This window comes from Zootoca vivipara, chromosome 16 (assembly GCF_963506605.1).
Source record: "Zootoca vivipara chromosome 16, rZooViv1.1, whole genome shotgun sequence".
NCBI lineage: Eukaryota > Metazoa > Chordata > Lepidosauria > Squamata > Lacertidae > Zootoca > Zootoca vivipara.
This window is the reverse complement of record NC_083291.1, coordinates 27228706-27251910: the sequence shown is the minus strand read 5'-3', so window position 1 is coordinate 27251910 and position 23205 is coordinate 27228706. Positions and strand designations below refer to the sequence as shown.

The following is a 23205-nucleotide window of genomic DNA, read 5'->3' as shown; positions in this document are numbered from 1 at the left end:
TCCAGTCGTGTCCGACTCTGGGGTTGCGGCGCTCATCTCGCACTATAGGCCGAGGGAGCCGGTGTTTGTCCGCAGACAGCTTCCGGGTCATGTGGCCAGCATGACAAAGCTGCTTCTGGCGAACCAGAGCAGCGCACGGAAACGCCGTTTACCTTCCCGCCGGAGCGGTCCCTATTTATCTATTTGCACTTTGATGTGCTTTCGAACTGCTAGGTGGGCAGGAGCTGGGACCGAGCAACGGGAGCTCACCCCGTTGCAGGGATTCGAACCGCCGACCTTCTGATCAGCAAGCCCTAGGCTCAGTGGTTTAACCCACAGCGCCACCTGTTTGATAGATTTGTTTATAAATGTATTGATTAGTGGGCCATAGTTTGGCACAGAGAGCACAGCTTTCATTTAAGAGCAGATCGAAACCTGGCGACGGTTAATAGATGGGCTGCTAGAGCATCTTTTTCATTACCTGCTGGTTTTGATAAGCAGTGACAGTGGTAAAGACAGTCTCTGGGAAGTTGAAGGTTTTCACCCCATCACCTGTGGGGACTGGCTTCGTGGGAGACAGGTCGCTGCTGAAGTCTTTGCGGATAACATGGACGCGGGGCTGATACTTGTGCATTGAGTGCAGGATTATCTTTGGGGAAACAGAGAAAAGGCAAGGGAGATTTACCAGAAATGCACTCTTCTAAAAATTTCAGAGCTGACATTTGGGGATGGGTATTGAACAAATGACTCCCAAACTATTAGCCCGATAAGGAGAGAATTGTACTCTTGTAATAATAATATAATAATAATACTCCACCCAATCTGGCTGGGTTGCCCCAACCACTCTGGGCAGCTTCCAACACATATAAAAATCATAGTAAAATATCAAACATTAAAAGCTTCCCAATACAGGACTGCCACCTTCAGGTGTCTTCTAAACATCAAATAGTTTATTTCCTTGACATCTGATGGGAGGGGATTCCACAGGGCGGGCACCACTACCAAGAAGGCCCTCTGTCTTCTTGCAGTGAGAGAACCTCCAGAAGGCCCTCAGGGGTGGACCTCAGCGTCCGGGCTGAACAAGGGGGGTGGATACGCTTTAAAGGTCAGCGCCAACACTTGGAATTGTGCGCGGAAACATACTGAGAAGCTGTGTAGATCTTTTAGAACCGGTGTTTTATGTTCCCTGCAGCCACTCCCAGTCCCCAGTAGAGCTAGTCCGAAACCTTCTTACCGGTGGTTGCCAGTGTCCAGGGTGGGACAGCACGCACACACTGGGCAAGGGAACACAAACACCAGCCCAGCCCTCACTGCCGGAATGACCCCACCCCCACCAGAGCAATGCAGGGCTTCACAGAGCCACCTTCCCACCCATGCAGGGGGGAGTCCAGCCGGCCGATATGACCCTTGGTGGCTGGAAAGGAGCACTGGGCTAGGCCTGCATGGGGGCACCCCTACACAAACACTGTGCCCCTGCCTTCCTATGGCCCTGCAGAAAGATCAGAAGCTGCAGCTTGAAGGCAGTGATCGGGCACCTGGGGCGCGTGCCCAGGGGCAGGGCAAGCCGGGGCAAGGTGCTCCATGTGGCTTCCGAGGAGTCTGCCTGCCTCCTCCCACTCAGCCATCCTACAGTGGGGGGACCGTTTGGGGCAGCGCAGAGCCTGTGGGCGCCCAAATCACTGTGTCACTCCCAGGTCCCGCGGTGTCACCTGGCATTTTGTCACACGCACGCTCAGTGGTGACACGCAGAGCGGCCCGCCCCCACTGCACATCCCTCCCTCCGCCCCTGCTTGGAGGAAGGGCTTTGAGCTAAGGAATACATAAACCATAGTTGGTAGTGCCCAGAGCTGAAAGGGGCAGGGCCGAAGCAAAAGGCTGGTGAAAAGGGAATGCGCTTCTTAATAACTTACATGGCCTTGGTCGTCTAGCTCATTGTTGGTCAGTTTGAGCTTATCAAAACTGACAACCTGCCGCATCCAGGTGTCCCCAGATGCCAGCGAGTCAGGGTGAATATAAACCCTTGGAAGCACAGGGGAGTCTGCGTTGCCCGCTACCATCCACTTGGAGCTGTGGTACACATACCTGTGAGAGACAAGGATGTGAGAAAGGAGGCGTTATTATTTAAAGTGCAAACACAGACAACACCTGTAGTTTCTTTCCCCCCCCCCTTAAGAGCTTTCCTTCCACTCACCCAACAGCGTTCAGGCTCAGATTATATGCACAGGAAGGAAACTGTGTGCTTCATCTTTAATGGAAACCAGATGATACCTGGAACTAGTTCCTCACTTTTGCATCTCTATTAATCCTCTTTTTCAATTACTGTCCCTAGAAAACTTTGCACATGGGACAGACTAATTGGTTAACCCTACTAATCCACAGATGAAAGCCTTTAGAGATATAATAGGAATATTTCATTGCTTGCAGATGACTCTTCTAACACACTCTGCACCTGCAAATGCCATTTGCTTCTCAGTTTACACAGCGGAGGTTCCATGATTTCATCTCTAAAAATCCTTAGTTCAGACTCCATTTCGGTGTGCTGCAACACTGGCCACGAACATTTTAGTGTCCACCCTGTTATCTTGATCGTAATCTGCTTCAACTGTTTTTAATATAGTATATTTAAATTGTTCTAACCCACCCTGAGATCTCGTGGTGAAGGGCGAGTAAAAATATATATAACTGATGGAGATGATAGCAAGCTGAAAGTTTTCTATTCAGTGAAAGTTACTAACATCAGAATCCGCTGGGATGAGAGAGTTTGGATTTGGCAGGTCTTGGGCTTTCTCAGCTGAGCCAGAGCTCAGCCAAGCTTACACCAGAGTGAGACCCTTACCCCAGCTGTGTTGGAGATACACTGGTATAAATATACACCTTGGCTCAATGACGGCTCAGCCAATGGAACTTAAATCAGCATAACAAATAGGGGGTGTGGCTGGGGTGGGAGAGAGTTACACCTATTCCAAACCCATACTCCTGATCAGAATATGAAATCAAATCAAATCAAAATCTTTATTACAGCCACAGACCAAAATAAGGCAAAAGAACCTATATACATAAGTAAAGGTAAAGGTAAAGGTACCCCTGACCGTTAGGTCCAGTCACAGACGACTCTGGGGTTGTGGCACTCACCTCGTGTTATTGGCCAAGGGAGCCGGCATACAGCTTCCAGGTCATGTAGCCAGCATGACAAAGCCACTTTTGGCGAACCAGAACAGCACACGGAAACGCTGTTTACCTTCCCGCTGTAGCAATACCTATTTATCTACTTGCACTTTGCCGTGCTTTCGAACTGCTAGGTTGGCAGGAGCAGGGACCGAGCAACGGGAGCTCACCCCGCCGCAGGGATTCGAACCGCCAACCTTCTGATCGGCAAGCCCTAGGCTCTGTGGTTTAACCCACAGCGCCACCTGCGTACCGCGTCACATACATAAGTAGAGCATGCTAAATAGGCAATAGGGCAACTATAGAGGTAGGGGGTACACATCCCCGTTCTCTCAATTATGATAGTCCAGAATAAAATCAAAAGCACGTAAGGTGCATAAATCAAACAAAATATAAAATTTGTAGGTGTGAACCTTCCGTTGTGTGGCACACACCTTCCTCCGACATATGTCAAACATAGCAGCACAATATCTGGCAACGGGGTATGTTATATCAGGTTTTATATCTTGGAGCAGGAAAGAGATAGAGAATTGCTGTGTGTATCCTGGGAATTTGTGTATTATTGGCAGAATGAAGCTAGCACGTATATTTGTATAATGCTGGCAGTGCAGGGAGAGAGGAGACATGTTCAATTGTTTCTGTTTGCTCAGAGCCACAGGGGAGGAGAATGAAATAGGAGTTACTCTCATTTTTCCTACTCATATTGAAATACTGCCCCTCAATGAGGCCAAACTTAGATTCACAAAATGTTTAAGGGGTATGTGTCCCCTCAGAAAAAAAAGCACTGAATGCAAGTGTCAGGGACTGGGCAGAGGAGGAACGATAGAAACCGCCTCCCTGTTCTGACCTTTCCAGGGGGGAGGAAGAGGAAGGCAGTATAGATTTACAACCGGGGGTTGAGGGAGGTTGCAGCTCAAAGGCAGATGAGGGGGAAGGCTGGGGAACCATGGGAATGCCAGTGGAACACGTGGCTGATACGTTGTCATTAGAAAGCATCCCAGACCCTCCATCTCCCAGAACCTGGCGAGCCTTAAAAGTAGGAGAGCAAAGAGCTCAAAGACAGAGGCCACGTAGCAGCACCCGTAGTAGGGATGAATGAGAAAGTGGGAGAGACAGGGGGTGGATGGAGATTCACTTGGGACAATGCCATTATCCAAGAGGCTGGGTTCTATAGCCTCTCTGTGTAAAGATTGAAATGAAAAAAGGACTGTAAGAAACTTTCCCTTGTCTTTATACTTTCCTGGGCAACGAGCTGGGAGCTGCTGACAGCATCCTGACAGTAAGTTAAGACAATCTAAGGCAGGCATCCCCAAACTTCGGCCCTCCAGATGTTTTGGACTACAATTCCCATCTTCCCCTACCACTGGTCCTGTTAGCTATGGATGATGGGAGTTGTAGGCCAAAACATCTGGAGGGCCGCAGTTTGGGGATGCCTGATCTAAGGTCTGCCAGTTTTCTATAGTTAGAATTGTGTGTGTCAGGTCTACATTACTGAACCTAAAAATCTGTCTATCCATCTATTATTATTATTATTATTATTATTATTATTATTATTATTATTATTATTATTATCAGTGCTTTTGTCTGGGGGGACGCAGGGGGACGCATACCCCTAAACATTTTGTGAATCTAAGTTTGGCCTCATTGAGGGGCAGTATTTCAATATGAGTAGGAAAATGAGAGTACCTCTAAACAGTTTTTAAGAATAAAAGCATTGATGAGAGAGAGAGAGAGAGAGAGAGAGAGAAGAGAGGTGCTATTTTTTTAACCAGGTGTGTTATGGCATACTCAAATTCATATCCAAGAGTCTCTCTTCTCTTTTAAAAAGCAATTCTGACCTTTTGGGTCTGATGCTGAGCTTTCTCTCTTGCTCGCTCAGGCTCTCTGGTTCTCAATGGAGCACTTAGTTCATAGTTCCCATTCTTTAGCAACTCTTACCTGTACCTCTTGTTATCCACAGGCACAATGTCCATGGCGATGTAATACTGCTGGTGGGGGTCCAGTCCGGTAATCTTCACTCTCATTGCTGGAAACATTCTCCTAGAAATATGAAGGTCGAAAAGGAAGGAAGGAAGTGGTCAATGAAGTCACCCTGATGAGGCTAAGAGAGCTGCTCTGTCGAGACAGAACTCTGCAGGGGCTTACATATTATGGCTGGGCTTGGTGACAAAGTATTAGTTTCTACCAGCAAGCTGTGAAGTTCATTCCCCGCTATAAAGTGCCTCTTAATTCACACAACTGCCCCAGGTGCGTTGTCTCTTTGTGTGCCCATACTTTGTCGCTGAGAGTTCTGCCTACAGAAAGTGGCAGGAAATCCTCCGACCTGAGACTCTCGACAGTGTTAGGGAAGAGCTCTCTGTTTAAGCATCACACTTAAGGGGGAGGTCCTTAGCTCAGTGATGGAGCGCATGTCAGGGTGGCCGTGGGGGAACCATTTAAAGCTGAATCTATCAAATTCTAAAATAGCACGAGACTCTTAATCTCAGGGTTGTGGGTTCAAGTCCCACATTGGGCAAAAGATTCCTGCATTGCAGGGGGTTTGACTAGATGACCCTGGTGGTTCCTTCCAACTCTACAGTGCTGTGATTTCTATGGTTCTATAGGACCCAAAACGCAGCCACCCTGCGAAAATTCACATTTATCTGAATTTTGTGATGCAGTTCCCCAACCAATCATAGAATTGTAGAGTTGAAAGGGACCCAAAGGATCATCTAGTCAGATCCCCTGCAATGCAGGAATCTCAACTAAGGCACCCATCACAGAAATGCCTTTGCTAGGGGGTAAGTGTGCAGAAAAATTAGTACAGTAGTACAGTCCCTCTGGTTACATAAACTTCAGGATGCGAAAGCGGCAACCCCAGAAGTATTTTACAGGGTTTTGCCACACGCACATGCGCAGAAGCAGTCTACCGCCGTGCGCACGTGCGTAGAAGCGTTCCTCAGGTTGCGGAAACCTCGCGATCCGACCAGACCTCCGGAACAGATCCCGTCCGCAACCGGAGGTACCACTGTATATAGGTGAAAACAGTGTAGAAAATTACATATTAGAAGAAAATGCTTACAAAAAGAGTGTACATCAGTCAAAACTGCAAACAAAAGTGTGTTTATTAGGAGAGATTTGCACTAACATGATGAAGAATTATCATGAGGATTTAAAAAAAATAATCACAAGTTCCTGCAGAAATGTGGAGAGCTGATTGGAAAAGCTAAAACCATTTCTAAGCACACGCTTTGCATGCTAAAGGTCCAAGGTTTACATTCCCTGGAAGTTCGAGACTCCAGGTAAGGATGGCAGTGTTCCCTGCCTGAAAACTTGAGGAGCTGCTGCCAGTCAGTGCCAATTATACAAAGCTAGATGGACCAGTGGTCTGAATTGGTATAAAGTAACTATCTAAGCTTCTATGTTCTTTATCGACACGACAAAGCATTGCACTATTTTGGCAACATGATACCTATCTCTTCAGTAACTAAATTTAATTAACCTGAATTTGGAATGGCTAATTTCCTCCTGGAATGTTTTATGTCATGTTGCACATTTTTTTAAAAAAGTTCTGCGACACAGGGCCTGAACCAAGTCTTCTTCCACAGTGGATATGAATTTGCAGAAACACTGCCCAACACATTCCGTTGGCCGCACAGATCCTTTCTTAGCTACGTGTTTATAAATCCTCTGCATACTAAATAATAACTATTCCCACATGGTATCAATACAACTCAGACAAGACTAGTCATTCTTCAGTCAAAAAGCGCACAATAAAAATCAAGAAAGTGAACCACAGGCTTCAGGTCATATCACACATGATATGCTTGTGTGATGGTGGAATTGCACATGAACCTCTTTTAAAAAAAACATGTACCCATTTTACATGTACACCCATTTTAGAGATGGGTGTACATACCACCCAAGCCTGAAATGACAATTCACATGGTTTTATATAGCCTTCTCTATCATGCACAGACAGGCATCACACAACCAGTGATAAAACTCATACTCTCTCCTAACAAACACTGGGGACAAACAGGGCATGCCTTGTTCACCGACCACGTTTAAGAAAGTCAAAGGTATTTGGCTGGCACCGCTACAGAAGCATTTGGAGACATTTTATTGTTCTACAATAATAATAATAATAATAATAATAATAATAATAATAATAATAATAATTTATTATTTATACCCCGCCAATCTGGCTGGGTTTCCCCAGCCACTCTGGGCGGCTCCCAACAGAATATTAAAAACACAATAAAACATCAAACATTAAAAACTTCCCTAAACAGGGCTGCCTTCAGATGTCCTCTAAAAGTCAGATAGTTGTTTATTTCCTTGACATCTGATGGGAGGGCGTTCCACAGGGCGGGTGCCACTACCGAGAAGACCCTCTGCCTGGTTCCCTATAACCTCACTTCTCGCAGTGAGGGAACCGTCACGGAGCTGGAGCTCAGTGTCTGCAGGGGCGTAGGAGGGGGGGCCATAGGGGCGCTCCGCCCCGGGCAGTGCGATCCCGAGAGCGCCATCGCGGCTGCCGCCCCGCCCCCACAGGTGGCGGTCCCCGCCCCCAGAACACGTGCCACGCCATGCCCCTACGGGCGGCGCGCCACGCCCCAGAATGCATGCCACGCCCCTACGGGCAGTGTGCCACGCCCCCAGAACACACGTCAGCCATGCCCCCGCCTGCTCTCCGCCCCCGGTGCCAGAGCATGAAGCTCCGCCACTGGGTGTCTGGCTGAATGATGGGGGTGGAGACGCTCCTTCAAGTATGCAGGGCCAAAGCCATTTAGGGCTTTAAAGGTCAGCATCAACGCTTTGAATTGTGCTCGGAAATGTAAAAAGCATAACAAAACATCAAACATTAAAAGCTTCCCGATACAGGGCTTCCTTCAGATGTCTGCTAATAGTTGTGTAGTTCTTTATTTCCTTGACATCCGATGGGAGGGCGTTCCACAGGGAGGGAAAGACTATTGGGAATATCACTAGGGTTACCAGATTTTTCCCAATGAATCCAGGGACACTTTTCAACTTCAATGGGTTTTGTATGGGGACTGATTTGTAAATCCGGGGACTGTCCCCTGGAAGCGGGGACATCTGGTAACCTTATCATACCCCCCACGTTTCCCCTAATTCATTGTCCAAATGAATTCATCCTAAATTAACCCTCAGTCCACTCATTTTCTCTGTGCAAATAAGTCACCCCACATCTCTTTCTCTCCCCCAGGATCATACCACACACACACACACACACAGAAAGAGAGAGAGAGTGTGTTTCTCCTCAGTTCTTTGCCCAAACATACATGCAGCTACTCCAGCAGTTAGTGACCCTATGATTAATATATATATTATAAGAAATATAATATGAGAACATCTGTGTCTGTAACATCAGTTCCCCCCCCCAAAAAAAAATTACCCCTGTTCATCAATCACCACGTCATTCCCTCCCCATAAATTAAATTAAATTGAGGCTGCAATCCTTCCTTCCCCACCCACCCAGCACCAATAAAAAGTGTTTAATTTCTCTGAAAATCAATCTGCACATCATTGAAAGAGGATGGGGAAAGGTAGGATTGTAAAGATGACAGAGGAAGAAGTCTGCTAAAACATTGAAACCCGCTGCTCTGTGTTCAGTGTCAAGGGACACAAAGGGACTCTCGGCACAGAAAACTCCTCAAGCAAACATGCCAATAAACTCTCGCCTCCCCTCACTCGCTCATTCCAAGTTTTTACAGAATCTCCGGAATGAAAGAGAGAAGTAAATAAGCGATGTGCTTTGGGATCTGTTAATGCAGATGGGTGCTCAGGTCACACCTGTGGCTAGAATGCTACATTAGGGCATGTTGAATTTTTCAAATTCAAAAAATGAGGGGTGCTAAAATGTTGTAAGAGACTTGGTAATTCAAAAATATTTTGGTTAAATTAATATTATCTAGTTTTGCTTGGTAAGGAAAATGTGTGTAAAACTGCACAGAAATCATTTCAAATGGTTGCCAAGTACAGTGGTACCTCGGGTTACGAACGCGATCCGTTCCGGGTCGCAGTTCGTAACCCGAAAAGTTTGTAACCTGAAAAGGGCCCGAACTGCCGCTTTGCGCATGCGCAAAGCGCTATTTGCGCTATTTGCGCACTTTGCGCATAGGCGCACGGCGCTTCTGTGCACGCACCCGCGGCGAAAATACTTCCGGGTTTGCGAAGTTCGTATCCCGGGTTGTTCGTAACCCGAGGTGTTCGCAACCCGAGGTACGACTGTACTTGCAATTATATTATAGATTAATATTATTTTTATTGATTGGTATTATTTAGAATTGGTCTGACCTTTTCAGAAGGCAAAATTAACATGCTTTGGTTTTCCGAAAGCAGTTTGTGTGCTTCTTCCTCATATGTAGGCTTACCAAGTTAAATACAAAAGTGATAGCAGATTTGAATCCCGCACACCTAACAATATAATTTCAAGACCCACCCCCCTCACTGAAGAAATTTGCAACAAAGTAAGTTTCACTCCCTAAAATGACACACCCTGATGTCATAATACCAGGGACAACTAACATGGTGTTCTCTAGGTGTTGCAAATACAACTTGCCCCCAACCATTGATGAGGACAACTGCCACCCCCCTTACATATAACCCAGCCTCCTGGTCTCTCCTCTCTGCCCCTCAGATCTCATCCTCTTTCCTTTGGTTAGGACAGGGGTCAGCAACCTTTTCCATCCGTGGGCTGGTCCACTGTCCCTCAGACCATGTGGTGGGCCAGACAATATTGGGGGGGGGGAGGGATGAACAAATTCCTATGCCTCACAAATAACCCAGAGATGCGTTTTAAATAAAAGCACACATTCTACTCATGTAAAAACACACAGATTCCCAGACCGTCCGTGGGCCAGATTTAGAAGGCGATTGGGCCTCATCCAGCCCCCAGGCCTTAGGTTGACTACCCCTGGTTTAGGAGAACATATGACACATGCTGTGCAGCATTCTTTTTTCAATGAAGGACTGATGCGCCCTGTCTAATTCACGCATCAACTTTTCTTCAGTGTGTGCAGCCATCCCACTGATGGCAATCTGACACCAATTTCTATTTATAATGACATTATTTTCCTAGTGCCACCCTGGTATTTTACCAAAGGGAGACAGTAGCCCTGCTTTATGAACAAATAATATTCGCTTCTGGGGTCATCGAAGAGGTAACTCCGACCACACTGGAATCACCAAACTGCGAGAGGCAGTGGAAAACAGTAGTGCCTGGCATGCTCTGGTCCATGTCGGACATGACTAAACGACTAAACAACAACAACAAATATAACGGAAGCAAGAAATGATTTTCAGCGGTGGCCGCAATGCCTTCTACTCAAACGTAATAAGAGGAAAAAATACTTCCTATTTATATAGCATTTAGTGTGCTTTACACAGATTACCTCAGGAATCCTCACTGCACTATTTATAGATCTGTGCTGTAAAATTGGGAGAGGGGCTGAAGAGGAAAATGGCAGCTTACTTGAGGCCACCTGGTGACTTTATAGCTAAGGTGAGGTTTCAACTGCGGCCTTGATTCTTAGCCAGCATTCTCATGTTAGCTAGATGGTACCTCCATTTTCAGAAACATTCTACCACCAAATAACAGCAACTCAGGACAAAACCATGTATTGCCTTTACACCTTACTTACAGGCATCCCCAAGGCCTCCTGGTGACTATAGTTGGAAACATTAATATTGGATTCAATGGACATTGGGCCCAAATTCAGCAAACCTCTTACGTTCTTACCAACACTTGGTCAACATGCTTCTATCTTGGGCTATCTTGGGTCATATGAACAACCTCACAACAATACAGTGGTATCTCGGTTTAAGTACACAATTGGTTCTGGAAGTCCGTATTTAACCCGAAGCGTACTTAACCTGAAGCGAACTTTCCCATTGAAAGTAATGGAAAGTGGATTAATCCATTCCAGATGGGTCCACGGAGTACTCAACCTGAAAGTACTCAAACGAAGCGTACTTAAACCGAGGTATGACTATTCATCAGAGCAACAAGGTAAATGACCACTCACAGAAGACAAACCAGTAGCCTTATTTCCCTCAGTGTGTTCATGATAGTTATTTCTAATACTGAACAAAAAGAATTAAAATGATGTGAATTCCCCCACCAACCTCTCCATCTCTTCCTTCACCAAACAAAGGCAACAAACAAAATCAGTAGGTAAAAGAAAATTAAAAGCAAAGAGAGAAGCCCATACCAACTAAAACAATACCCTCCACCTCAATAAAACAATAAACAAACAGGCTAAAATCTGACACACAACCACCACAATGGTGGCGCCAGAGCGTGCCAATACCCATATCCCTACCCCCAACACCCCAATAAACCAATAATGTTGTTAACAACACGGACAACATTGCTTATAAACCTTATACCCAACACAAGTGTCACAAAGGCTCTTAACACTGTCTCACTCACCATTCGCTATCACAAACAACATGGAGAATGGCGTGTTCTTAAACAAGGCCCTCCATGACAGCTGAGACCCAGGACCAACGGGTTGGAAGCCAGATGTTTCAAATTACCCCCAAACACCTACCTATAGGCTACTTTCTGTAATCTACCACCCACTCTTTAACCCAAATCTCATTCTAACCCCCATCTTCCCCCACGCACCACACTTTATGCCAACGCAACAAAATAGGTTGGATAGACAATATAAGGTAAGAGACACAGGACAACCCTAACAGGTTGGTAGGGAATCATCCTATAAAGTAGACAAACAGAATGGCTAGCTTAAAAGCAATTACAGTGGTACCTCGGATTAAGTACACAATTGGTTCCGGAAGTCTGTACTTAAACTGAAGCGTACTTAACCTGAAGCGAACTTTCCCATTGAAAGTAATGAAAACCGGATTAATCCGTTCCAGACGGGTCTGCAGAGTACTCAACCTGAAGTGTACTTAATATGAAGTATGAGTGTAATTGGTTCTGGAAGTCCATACTTAACCTGAAGCGTACTTAACCTGAAGCAAACTTTTTCATGGAAAGTAATGGAAAGTGGATTAATCCGTTCCAGATGGGTCCACAGAGTACTTAAACTGAAAGTACTCAAACCGAAGCGTACTTAAACCAAGGTATGACTGTACACTAAACGTGAGCGGGTTGGGAACCCCTATCAAAAGAAAATGCATCACCTCGTATGTAAACACCATGAAACCACACATTGCCTTCCTACAAGAAATACACAATTCGCCTAAAGGAAGCAAACTCATGAGCGAACCCAGCTTCAGTCAACAATGATTTGCACCTGACTCAGGAAAGGCTTGTGGAGTAGCTGTAATACTCAGTAGAGACCTGAATTTCAAAGCCACAACAGTGCTAAAAGCCCGGGAAGCTGCGGGCTGTTGCCGTCTCCCTGCCTGCTTCCCCGAGCCGAAGCGCCTGGGGGACGGAGCCGAATTGCGGCGCTGTGAGGGGGAGGCAAACAGCGAAAAGCCCCCACCACACCGCAATTCGGCTCAGGGACTGGCTTGGCGGTGGCGGGAAGAAGGGGAGGGTTCCCTGAGCCAGTCCCTGAGCTGAAGTGTGGTGCGGGAGGGGGCTTTTCGCCAATTTGCCTCCCCCTTGGGGGAACGCAAATGGCGAAAAGCCCCCACTGCTGACTGGCTTGCCGGTGGTGGGAAGAAGGGGAGGAATTCCTCCCCTTCATCCCGCTGCTGCCAAGCCAGTCCCTGAGCCGAAGTGCGGCGCGGGAGGGGGCTTTTCGCCGTTTGCCTCCCCCTTAGCTCGGGGAAGAAGGAGAGGAAGGAAGGAAGAGAAAGGGCTGCTTTCCCTTCCTTTGTTCCTCTTTCCCCCCCTCCTCCGCTTCTCCCCCGCTAGTTCCTCTTTGTGTTCCGCTGGTCTCTGCTGGGGCAGAGACCAACGGAACACAAAGGAGAACCAGCTGCAGAAAGGAAAGAAGGCAAAGGAAGATCAGCTGAGAGGCGCTGACAGCTGTCAGCGCCTCTCAGCTGATCTTCCTTTGCCTTCTTTCCTTGCTACAGCTGGTTCCCCTTTCGCTAGATGAATGCCCTGATTTTCTGATCAGAGGTTTTTGTGGCCATGCTTCGCACGATGAAGCGGTGGCCATAGAAAACCTCGTTGTATAGCGAGGCAACCTCCGATCAGAAAATCCTTTCGTTAAGCGAAATCTTCGTCTAGCAGGGCATTCGTCTAGCAAGGCACCATTGTAGTACCCACTAAAGAAGAACGGCAGTGTAAAATGTTTGAATATGCTGAACTGGCTGGTCTGACAAACAGGATAAGAGAAAACAAAGATAAGTAATACAAGGAGGAATCGATCGCGTTTATTGAATATTTTAAGAAACAGTATAAACAAATACATAGCTTAGCAGGTCTTGAGTAAATCCAGCAGAGTTGGATGAACTAGAATGTGGTCCAAACCCCATTTTAAATCCATCTCAGCTAAAAGAAAAGAACTCACCCTGAAACTCACTTACAGATGGTACCTAACACCACAGAAACTAGCGCTGATATGCCCAGGAGCCTCAACAAAATGCTGGAGAGGATGCACCTCCACAGGCACATATACCCACATGTGGTGGGAATGTCCCGAAATCCAACTCTTCTGGACATCAGTCATACAAGAAATAAGCAAAATAACTAAACAAGTCTTAGAAGTCACCCCAGAACTGGCCCTACTGAACAACTTCCAAGAAAATAATGCCCATTCACATTATAAAGAGCTCATCACCCACCTATTCTCAGCAGCCAGAAGCATAATAGCCAGACACTGGAGAGACCTGTCAGGAGTAAACATGGACCAATGGTATCAAATAGTCTGGGAAACAGCCTTACTAGAAAAACTAACCAATGAACTGAAACTGACACAGGGACAAATAGAAGAAGGTGCCTTCACCCCAGTATGGCTCCCCTATATCACATACACAGCCCAACAAGACAACAACAAGAATCCGACAGCATACGAATCAATATGACTAACCTGACCCAAAAACCCCACCCTCTCACACATTCAGACACATAAACAAATCTCACTACAGCCAACCAAAGGCAACCAACCACACCCCAGATCACCCCCAACCTCTCTCACCACCAAGGAAATATAACAAGCGAATAGAAAGAGAAACTCACACAAGTAACGCCCACACATACAACTAAGCAGAACAATAGAAGCATTGCCATACCATCTCCCTCTTTTCCTCCCAACCTAATACTGCATGCAACACTAATGTCTCACAACAAGTGTAACTGATCTGTAGAAAACACAACTTGAAAAAGGAGACAATGCACATATTTCTGGTAACTAAGAAATCTTTAATAAAAAATATTATTTTTAAAAAAAATGATGTGAATGTTCTCACAAACAACATCAAATAATTTATTTTACTTGTATTAAGCTAAATTTTGGGATATATGTGCACATTTTCTTCTCCTGCAAAATATGAAGGAGTTATATTTATGGGGGTGTATAGCCACCTCCCAATGCCAGCTTGACCCCAATAGCTGCTTATCCCATCTTCTTGGCAGTGCATCCCCTTCCCTCATCCCTTTCTTAGTTCATTTACAGCCTGATTCAGCTCTTAGGTGCCAGTGGTTTATATTTCTTTTTTTCTTTTTTTAAATTTTAAAAACAAACTTTATTAATTCTTCCATTAAAAAGAAATACAAATACATAAAAAGAAAAATATCCACACAGTATCTACACAACAAATCCATACATGTAAAATCACTTCCCAACTCTTAACGTACTGCTTAATTCTCGTGTTCTCCTTAATCTTGCGTTGTCATTTCATTACAAATATCATATACATATTAGTTTCTTCTTATCTTCTTCTTTAAAACAAACCCCTGTTCTCCTCTAGCTAAGACAGACCCTTAGTTCCATTTTAACATTCTTTTTTCTAAAATATTCCTCTACATATTCCCATTTTTTAATCAATTTTTGCTTCGATATATTTCTTATTGCGGCAGTCATTTTATCCAAATTCATAAATTCGATTAATCTCATCTGCCAATCTATTATTCCAGGAATCTCTTCTTTTTTCCACTTCTGACCTATCAATAAACGTGCTGCCGCACACCCATAAAGAAAGACATCTCTTCTATCCTTAGGAAGATTTTCCGGGAGAAAACTTAACAAAAAATATTCCGGCTTTTTCTTAAAGGTGACTTTGACTATCTTTTTTAATTCCTCATAAACCTCTCCCCAAAATTTTTTAATTTTAATGCAACCCCACCAGCAATGCATGTAATCTCCTAATTTACCACCACATTTCCAACAATTTCCATCAGCAGTTTTGTATATTTTAGCTATCTTCATCGGAGTAAGATGCCATCGGTATAACATTTTCAGCATATTTTCTTTAATTCCTTCGCAGGCTGTAAATTTCAATGTTCTTCTCAATAATTGATCCCACTGGGTTGTATAAATTGGTTTGCCTAGGTCTTGTGCCCACTTAATCATAACACACTTTGTCCCCTCATCTTTTAATTCCCATTCCAAGAGATATTTATAAACCTTAGAAATTGACTTGACCTTATTATCAATTATTAACTCCTGTAATTTGGATTTTTCTTTGGCAAATCCCTTGGCTTTATGTTCCTTAAATAGACTTTGAATTTGCATATACTGTAGCCAGCTAGCACAATTCGATTTTAACTGATCACAAGTCTTTAAATTTAATTGGTCTCCATTTTTTTCTATTAAATCTTGGTAAGTTAGCCAATTCCCCTTCTTGTTTTTACCTCCCAATGTTGTCATTTCTAGTGGGGAAGCCCACCACAGGGTTTTAGGTTCTATCAAATCTCTAAATTCCAGCCAGTTTTTGAAAAGGGTTTTCTTTAACACATGGTCCGAAAATTTTTTAAATTTGCTCTCCTCTCCCTGAACCAGGTAAGTATGCCATCCAGTCATGTTTCTAAATCCTTCCACTGTCAAAATTTCTTCATCTTCTAATGTAAACCACTCCCTAAGCCAACAGAGGCAGGCCGATGCATGATATAGTCTGAGGTCCGGGACCCCCCAGCCTCCCCTTTCTTTAGTGTCCGTAAGTAATTTAAACTGAATCCTCGCTTTTTTCCCCATCCAGATAAATTTACTTAATTCCTTTCTCCAATTATTAAAGATCTCTTTTTTGCCTATTATGGGGAGTGGTTTATATTTCATTCATCCCAAAAACAGCAACGTTTTCATATAGCCAGTTGACTTTGACTAGGGCCTGTGGACAAACAAAGATTATGGACAGTAACCTCAAAAGCTTTGTTTGCCTTCTATAGTCTCAGCACCTAGGAAAATCTAACTGGTTACATGATAACCTCAGTCATAGGAGCCAACTCTTAGGGGCCAAAGTCCCTTTAACCCCCCCCCCAAATATACTATTTGAGAGGGTTGCGGAGCCCAAAAAATTGATGGGCATTGCCATTCAAATAGTGTGTGTGTGCCACATCATGTGATCCGATTATGGGGGTGGGGTTTACCTGGCCCTACCCAAAAAATATTTTATTCAAGTTGGCACGCCTGACCTCAGTATTTAAAGAGGGAAGCTGGCTGGGGGTTTTCAACGCGCTGAAGCAATAGCTGATCGGGACAGCAAATAACAGGAAACAGATGCAAAACACCGTCATCAACAAACCATTCGAGTGGGGTTCAGGAAAAAATCTGGCACACTCCAAATCTCTTTTGCACCAGGTGTATAGACTCCAGGCACGCGCCCCCCCAAAATGTTGTGCAGTACTAGTTTTAAAGGGCATGATTAAAGGACATAATGATATGTTCTGATGTCATTGATCACAATTGTCTTTTCTATTGGGCTCTAAAGAGATCGGCTAAAACTGGTGGGTTGTGGGTTGGAAATAAGCACTGTGGAAAAGTTCTTTCCAAACCAGTTCAGAATGGCACAGAAGGAATTGTCCATGGAACATTTGCGATCTATTGCTCCCCCTAGCTGTCGCTTCCTCCATTTCATCACCTTAAAGTCTGCATTTTTTAAGCATGAGGTATCTGGTGACATTTGCATCTTATTTGCTTTTTAAGCAACATTCGTAGGAGCACAAGGAAACCTTGCTTTTGCCAGAAAGGCTCTGGGTTGTTAAAGCTAAGAGCATAAAACTGTCGGGGGGGGCGGGGCGGAGAGGAGGAACCTTTCCAAAGCCCCATATTGAGGGAGAGGATTTGTCTATTTGATGAGGTTAGCTTCATAGCCGGACACAGTCTTTAGGCAAGATAAATTACTATGGAGTGGCTTGGGGGCCTTGCCTCATTTCCACCACACCGGCTTGTTAAACCTGCCAAGTCAAATGGGTACAGGAAGTTGCAATTTACAGCCAAGGTTTCCCTAATTGGAGAGAGGAGGCTGGAGAACAGCTAAAGGATGTACCGTATCAGGTTTCAGAGGCCTGATCCAGAAGTAGCCCTAATAGACAAGGTGAAGCAAGACTGAAGGTGCCAGAGTCAGACAAGTCTGGGAGGCAGCCCAGCAGAAAATCCTCCTGCACTGTGATATATAGAAATCATAGCATTGATAGCCTTATTCTCCCTTGATGTGCCTTTTGAAGCTGTCCAACTTGGTGGACATAACTAGATTTTGTGGCAATGATTTCCATATCTTTAACCATGCCCTGTTGTGAAGAAGCACTTCATTTTGTCTCTCCTGAATGTCTCAACATTCAGCTTCATTGAATGACCTAGCTGCTAGAATTAAGCAGGGGGGAGAAAAACTTCTGTCTAGTCACTTTTTCTTTTGTTTTCTCTCTTTGCCAATTAATTGTATTAAGTTTTTTTAAATATATATATATATAAAAAAACAGATTAACAAATTTAGCAAATATCAGATTAACAATTCTAAAATTAAAATTAATTTCCAGTTTAAAATATCCTTAGAAGTTGACTTCCCACCCTTAGCTCCAGGGTGTTTTTATCTCTACCCGTTTTCTCTAGACTATACATGATTTTATATACCACCGTGATGTGAACAATCTTGCCTTTCTTACAAACTGAAAAGCCCCGGGCATTGTAACTTTTTCTCTTAGAGGAGTTGTTCCAGCTCCCATAATAATGTTGCTTGCCCTTTTCTGAGCCTTTTTACAGCTGTACAATATCCTTGCAGTGGGGCAACGGTAGCTGCATTGGACGCCTGCCTACAGATAGCTCCATGTGTCAAGACATGGCTCAAAGGTCCCTTCATGGAAGAAGAATTGTTTGCTGACTTCAAACTCAGACTACCTACCGTGTTTCTCATATTATAAGACATGTCTTATATTTATTTTTTCCTCAAAAAAACACACTATGACTTATTTTCAAGGGGTGTCTTATTTTTTTCCTCCTCCTCCTGCCGCGGCCGGCATTGCTGCTGCGCCTATCACTATGTCTTATTTTCGGGGTATGGCTTATATTCCTTGAATGCTTAAAAATCCTGCTATGGCTTATTTTATGGGTATGTCTTAAAATATGAGAAACAGGGTAGGTAAAAGGTAAAGTTGAAGGACCCCTGGACAGTTAAGTCCAGTCGAATTCGAGGGTCACAAGGGAACTGGTGGAAGATGCAGCTGCTGCCCAGGCTTGGGGTGGACACCTCAGCAGGTCCTCAGTGGTGTTAGCCCCTAACATTGTCAGATTTAAAAAGGTAAAGGACCCTTGGATGGTTAAGTCGAGTCAAAGACGACTATAGGGTTGTGGCACTCATATTCAACACAAAAAAAACAGCGACAATTCGTTGTTGACAGCTGGACATATAAAGGGCCCCATTACCTTCAGCTGCTTAGGGTGTCATCAAACCTAAATCCAGCCCTGACTCCAATATTTCATTTCACATGAATGTTTTACCCGAGAAATAAGACACAGAAATGGCATGTAAGCATAATGGAGTCTCGGGTTACTGATTTCCTCTCTCCCTACGCAGGAGCAGCTCCCCTGCTCAGAGACCTGTGTCCGCAAAGTGTCTACAAAGCAGCAAGAGATACAACCTAAGCGGTGCTAACAGGGCAACAAGTCCTACAAATCCATCAGGCACGCCTTGCCTGAAAGTGGGTGAGATGCCAAAGAGTTTCGTGGATGCAGAAAGCATCAGGCGCAGGACGGCAAAAGCGGCTGCTAGGGCCAGCTGGCCCTGGAGCCTGGGATCACCACTATACAGAACCCCAAGAGACTTTTCACTGCAGTACAGATTTCTGAGGGGCAGAACGGAGCCAGCTGCAAACATAGTTCAAATGATGGGAAACCAGTAAAAAAAAAACTGACCTAAGTGAAGTCATGGGAGATTTGCCATAGATGTCAATTTGTTAAGATTTTTCAGGCTAAGACAGGGCAGCCTTCATGCAGCCAGTGTGAGCAATCTACACAAACAAACTGTGCAAGTTCAGTGCAAAAGCACAATGGCTTTGCTCCTGGCACACACAAACGCCATTACAGTGGTACCTCGGTTTATTAACACAATTGGTTCTGGAAGTCTGTTCATAAACTGAAGCGTTCATAAACTGAAGCGAATTTCCCATTGAAAGTAATGGAAAGTGGACTAATCCGTTCCAGACGGGTCCGCGGAGTACTCAACCTGAAGCGTACTTAACCCGAAGCATGGGTGTAATTGGTTCCAGAAGTCTGCTCATAAACTGAAGCGTTCATAAACTGAAGTGAACTTTCCCATTGAAAGTAATGGAAAGTGAATTAATCTGTTCCAGATGGGTCCACGACGTTCGTAAACCGAAAATTCGTAAACCGAGGTGTTCATAAACCGAGGTTCCACTGTACTGTACATTCCAGACTAGCAGCATGGAACACAGCACAAGTACGCAGTTAAAAGAGTTTTAAATAGTAGGGCCTCATACAACCCTACCTGTACTCAAGTATCATATATATATATATATATATATATATATATATATATATATATATATATATAATCTCATTTATAGACTACTCTTCATTAGAAAAAAGAAAGAAAACCAGAATAACAAAACAACAACGTACAGTGGTACCTCGGTTTATGAACACAATTGGTTCCGGAAGTCTGCTCATAAACTGAAGCGTTCATAAACTGAAGCGAACTTTCCCATTGAAAGTAATGGAAAGTGGATTAATCCGTTCCAGACAGGTCCGCGGAGTACTCAACCTGAAGCGTACTTAACCCGAAGCATGGGTGTAATTGGTTCCGGAAGTCTGTTCATAAACTGAAGCGTTCATAAACTGAAGCAAACTTTCCCATTGAAAGTAATGGAAAGTGGATTAATCCGTTCCAGATGGGTCTGCGGAGTACTTAAACTGAAGCGTTCATAAACTGAAACATGGGTGTAATTGGTTCCGGAAGTCTGTTCATAAACTGAAGCGTTCATAAACTGAAGCGAACTTTCCCATTGAAAGTAATGGAAAATGAATTAATCCGTTCCAGATGGGTCCACAGTGCTCATAAACCGAAAATTCATAAACCGAGGTGTTCATAAACAGAGGTTCCACTGTACAACAATATCCCAACAACAAATAGGAAAGGACATTAAGATTCGTATACAGTACAGTAAAAAAAAAAAAAAGGATTCATATACAGTAATAGAATTCTTAATCATAATCAAAAGAACAGCAGCAAATACAACACACTCCAAAATCACCATTCAACAATAATATACGGTAACACAGCTGCTTCTTATATGGAAACATCAGGAGGTCCCCCAAGTGGTGGGTAGGTCTTGTGCAACAACTAGCAACTTAATAGGGCAATGTGCATCTTACACACACACACACACACACACACACACACACTCAAAGTTTCATCCAGCTAATTCAATGGAACTTCAGAACATGCCTGTTTCCATCGCCAGTACTATATAGATACTGTATACAAGCCAGGTTTATCCTGCCTGTCCTACTTAAATTCCCAGGACGTACAGAACAACTCAACATCTCCCTACTATTCTAGGATGAAAACCCAGATGTCACACACTCAGTTGCTAAATTTTGCGCTGCCATGATGGACATTCGCCAATGGTTGGTTTGTGCTACAAACCAGTCCTAAATTGAAGGCCCATATTGTAAGACCTGTATTCCCTTAAGCTCCACCTCTGTTTTAATTGTTAGTTCTTATCCAGCCATTATCTGTGTTTAATCTCGTATTCTATTCACATATTTTATCCTATGCTTGTTTCTTTGCCCTTATTTGCTTTAACAATTATCTTTTTAAATCCTAACTGCTATTTTATTCCTATGTTTTTCTTATGCTGGTCTGAATCTCTCCCCCCCCCCAACTTTCCTTCATGTTAAGTGACTGAACACTATTACAGCCTGGTGAGTCTTTTCTCTGTCCAAGGTGCTGATTATTTCCAAAAATGAAAATTAATTGGAATTAAAATGGGAACTGGCTGGAATATGCAATGCCAGTTTAAAAGATAACAGACCATTGGGTGCCTCTGAAGATATCATCACCCAATTGCTTTTAATGGATGTTTTAATATTATTACTTTAACGCTGCAGTTCTACAAGCTTCCAAATGCTGTGAGTTTTTTTGTATTGGCATATATAGATTACCATTGGAAATGCTTTGAAAACCAGCACTACAGTCGTACCTTGTTTTGCAACCAGGATCCATTCCAGAGCCCCGGCCACTAGCTGAAAAGGATGCGGGGCAAAGCGCCGTGTCTGCGCATACACATGGAGCACATTTAGCACCTCTGCACATGCGCAAGAGGCAAACCTGGAAGTAACCCATTCCGGTACTGCCGGGTTTGCCGCGGGTGTTCGCCAGAATGGACGCTAGACAAGGCGGACCTTCGCGGAGGTATTACTGTAAAGGTTTCATGCTGGCCAGTGGTAAGGCACCAGTACTAATAATATATATTCTGGAGGGAGCAACTTATTGTTTTGCTCTTGTTTTTATTATGCTTTTTTTTTTGTTTTTATCTTGTGTTTTTAGGCTGTGAACTGCCCTGAGATCTACAGATGAAGGGCAGTATACAAAATTATTATTATTATTATTATTATTATTATTATTATTATTATTATTTAGTGTTATTCTTTTTAACAATCACCCTTCTGAATGATAATACACATACGTATACATGCATACACACTTAAACATGTACCTATATGGCAACAGTTGCTTTGGTATAGCCATAGCTAGGACTAAGAGATGAATATGAAAGGTTTTATGTACAATGAGGGCTCATATTTCCTATGTACAGTCAAACCTCAGTTCTCGAACGGCTCCATTTGGCTGAAAACCCAGAAGTAAGTGTTCTGGTTTCCGAACGTTTTTCGGAACCCGAACGTCTGATGCGGCTTCCGTTTAGAGCAGGCATAGGCAAACACAGCCCTCCAGATGTTTTGGGACTACAACTCCCATCATCCCTAAACAACAGGACCAGTGGTCAGGGATGGTGGGAGTTGTAGTCCCAAAACATCTGGAGGGCCGAGTTTGCCTGGTTTAGAGTTTCCCTGTTGAATTGAGGCTTCTGTTTTCAGTTTTCGAACGTTTCGGAAGTCAAGCAGTCTTCCGGAACGGATCACATTCGAAAACCGAGGTTCCACTGTATGTCTGCTGTGAAACATACTGTACCAGACAGGGCTGCCTCCAGAGCAGCATGGATGTAAAGCTAAGGCATGGATATTATAATAATAATAATAATAATAATAATAATAATAATAATAATAATTTATTATTTATACCCCGCCCATCTGGACGGGTTCCCCCAGCCACTCTGGGCTGCTTCCAACAAAATATTAAAATACAGAAATCCATCAGACATTAAAAGCTTCCCTGAACAGGGCTGCCTTGAGATGCCTTCTAAAGGTCTGGTAGTTGTTGTTCTCTTTGACCTCTAGTGGGAGGGCATTCCACAGGGTGGGTGCCACTACCGAGAAGGCCCTCTGCCTGGTTCCCTGTAACTTGGCTTCTCGTAGCGAGGGAACCGCCAGAAGGCCCTTGGCGCTGGACCTCAGTGTCCGGGCAGAACGATGGGGGAGGAGACGCTCCTTCAGGTATACATATATATGGTATGGGGAAAGTCCCATTCCAAGTCTCAATCCTTGTCATTCTTGGGAAATGTGTTTGTGACAAAGCACGGACGATGCTGTGACAACCTTTCTATTTCATTAAGTCAAC

The 23205-nt window shown here is 44.1% G+C and overlaps 1 protein-coding gene across 1 annotated transcript in view; it reads right to left on the bottom strand.

Moving 5' to 3' along the window:
• Positions 1 to 23205, bottom strand: part of TBX15 (T-box transcription factor 15) — a 109620-nt gene that overhangs the window by 36187 nt on the left and 50228 nt on the right. The window contains exons 3-5 of the mRNA XM_035141024.2: positions 5083 to 5184; positions 1890 to 2061; positions 461 to 628 (exon numbers count right to left, since the gene is read on the bottom strand). Coding sequence (XP_034996915.2) covers positions 461 to 628; positions 1890 to 2061; positions 5083 to 5184 — 442 coding nt within the window. The remainder of the gene's footprint in view (positions 1 to 460; positions 629 to 1889; positions 2062 to 5082; positions 5185 to 23205) is intronic.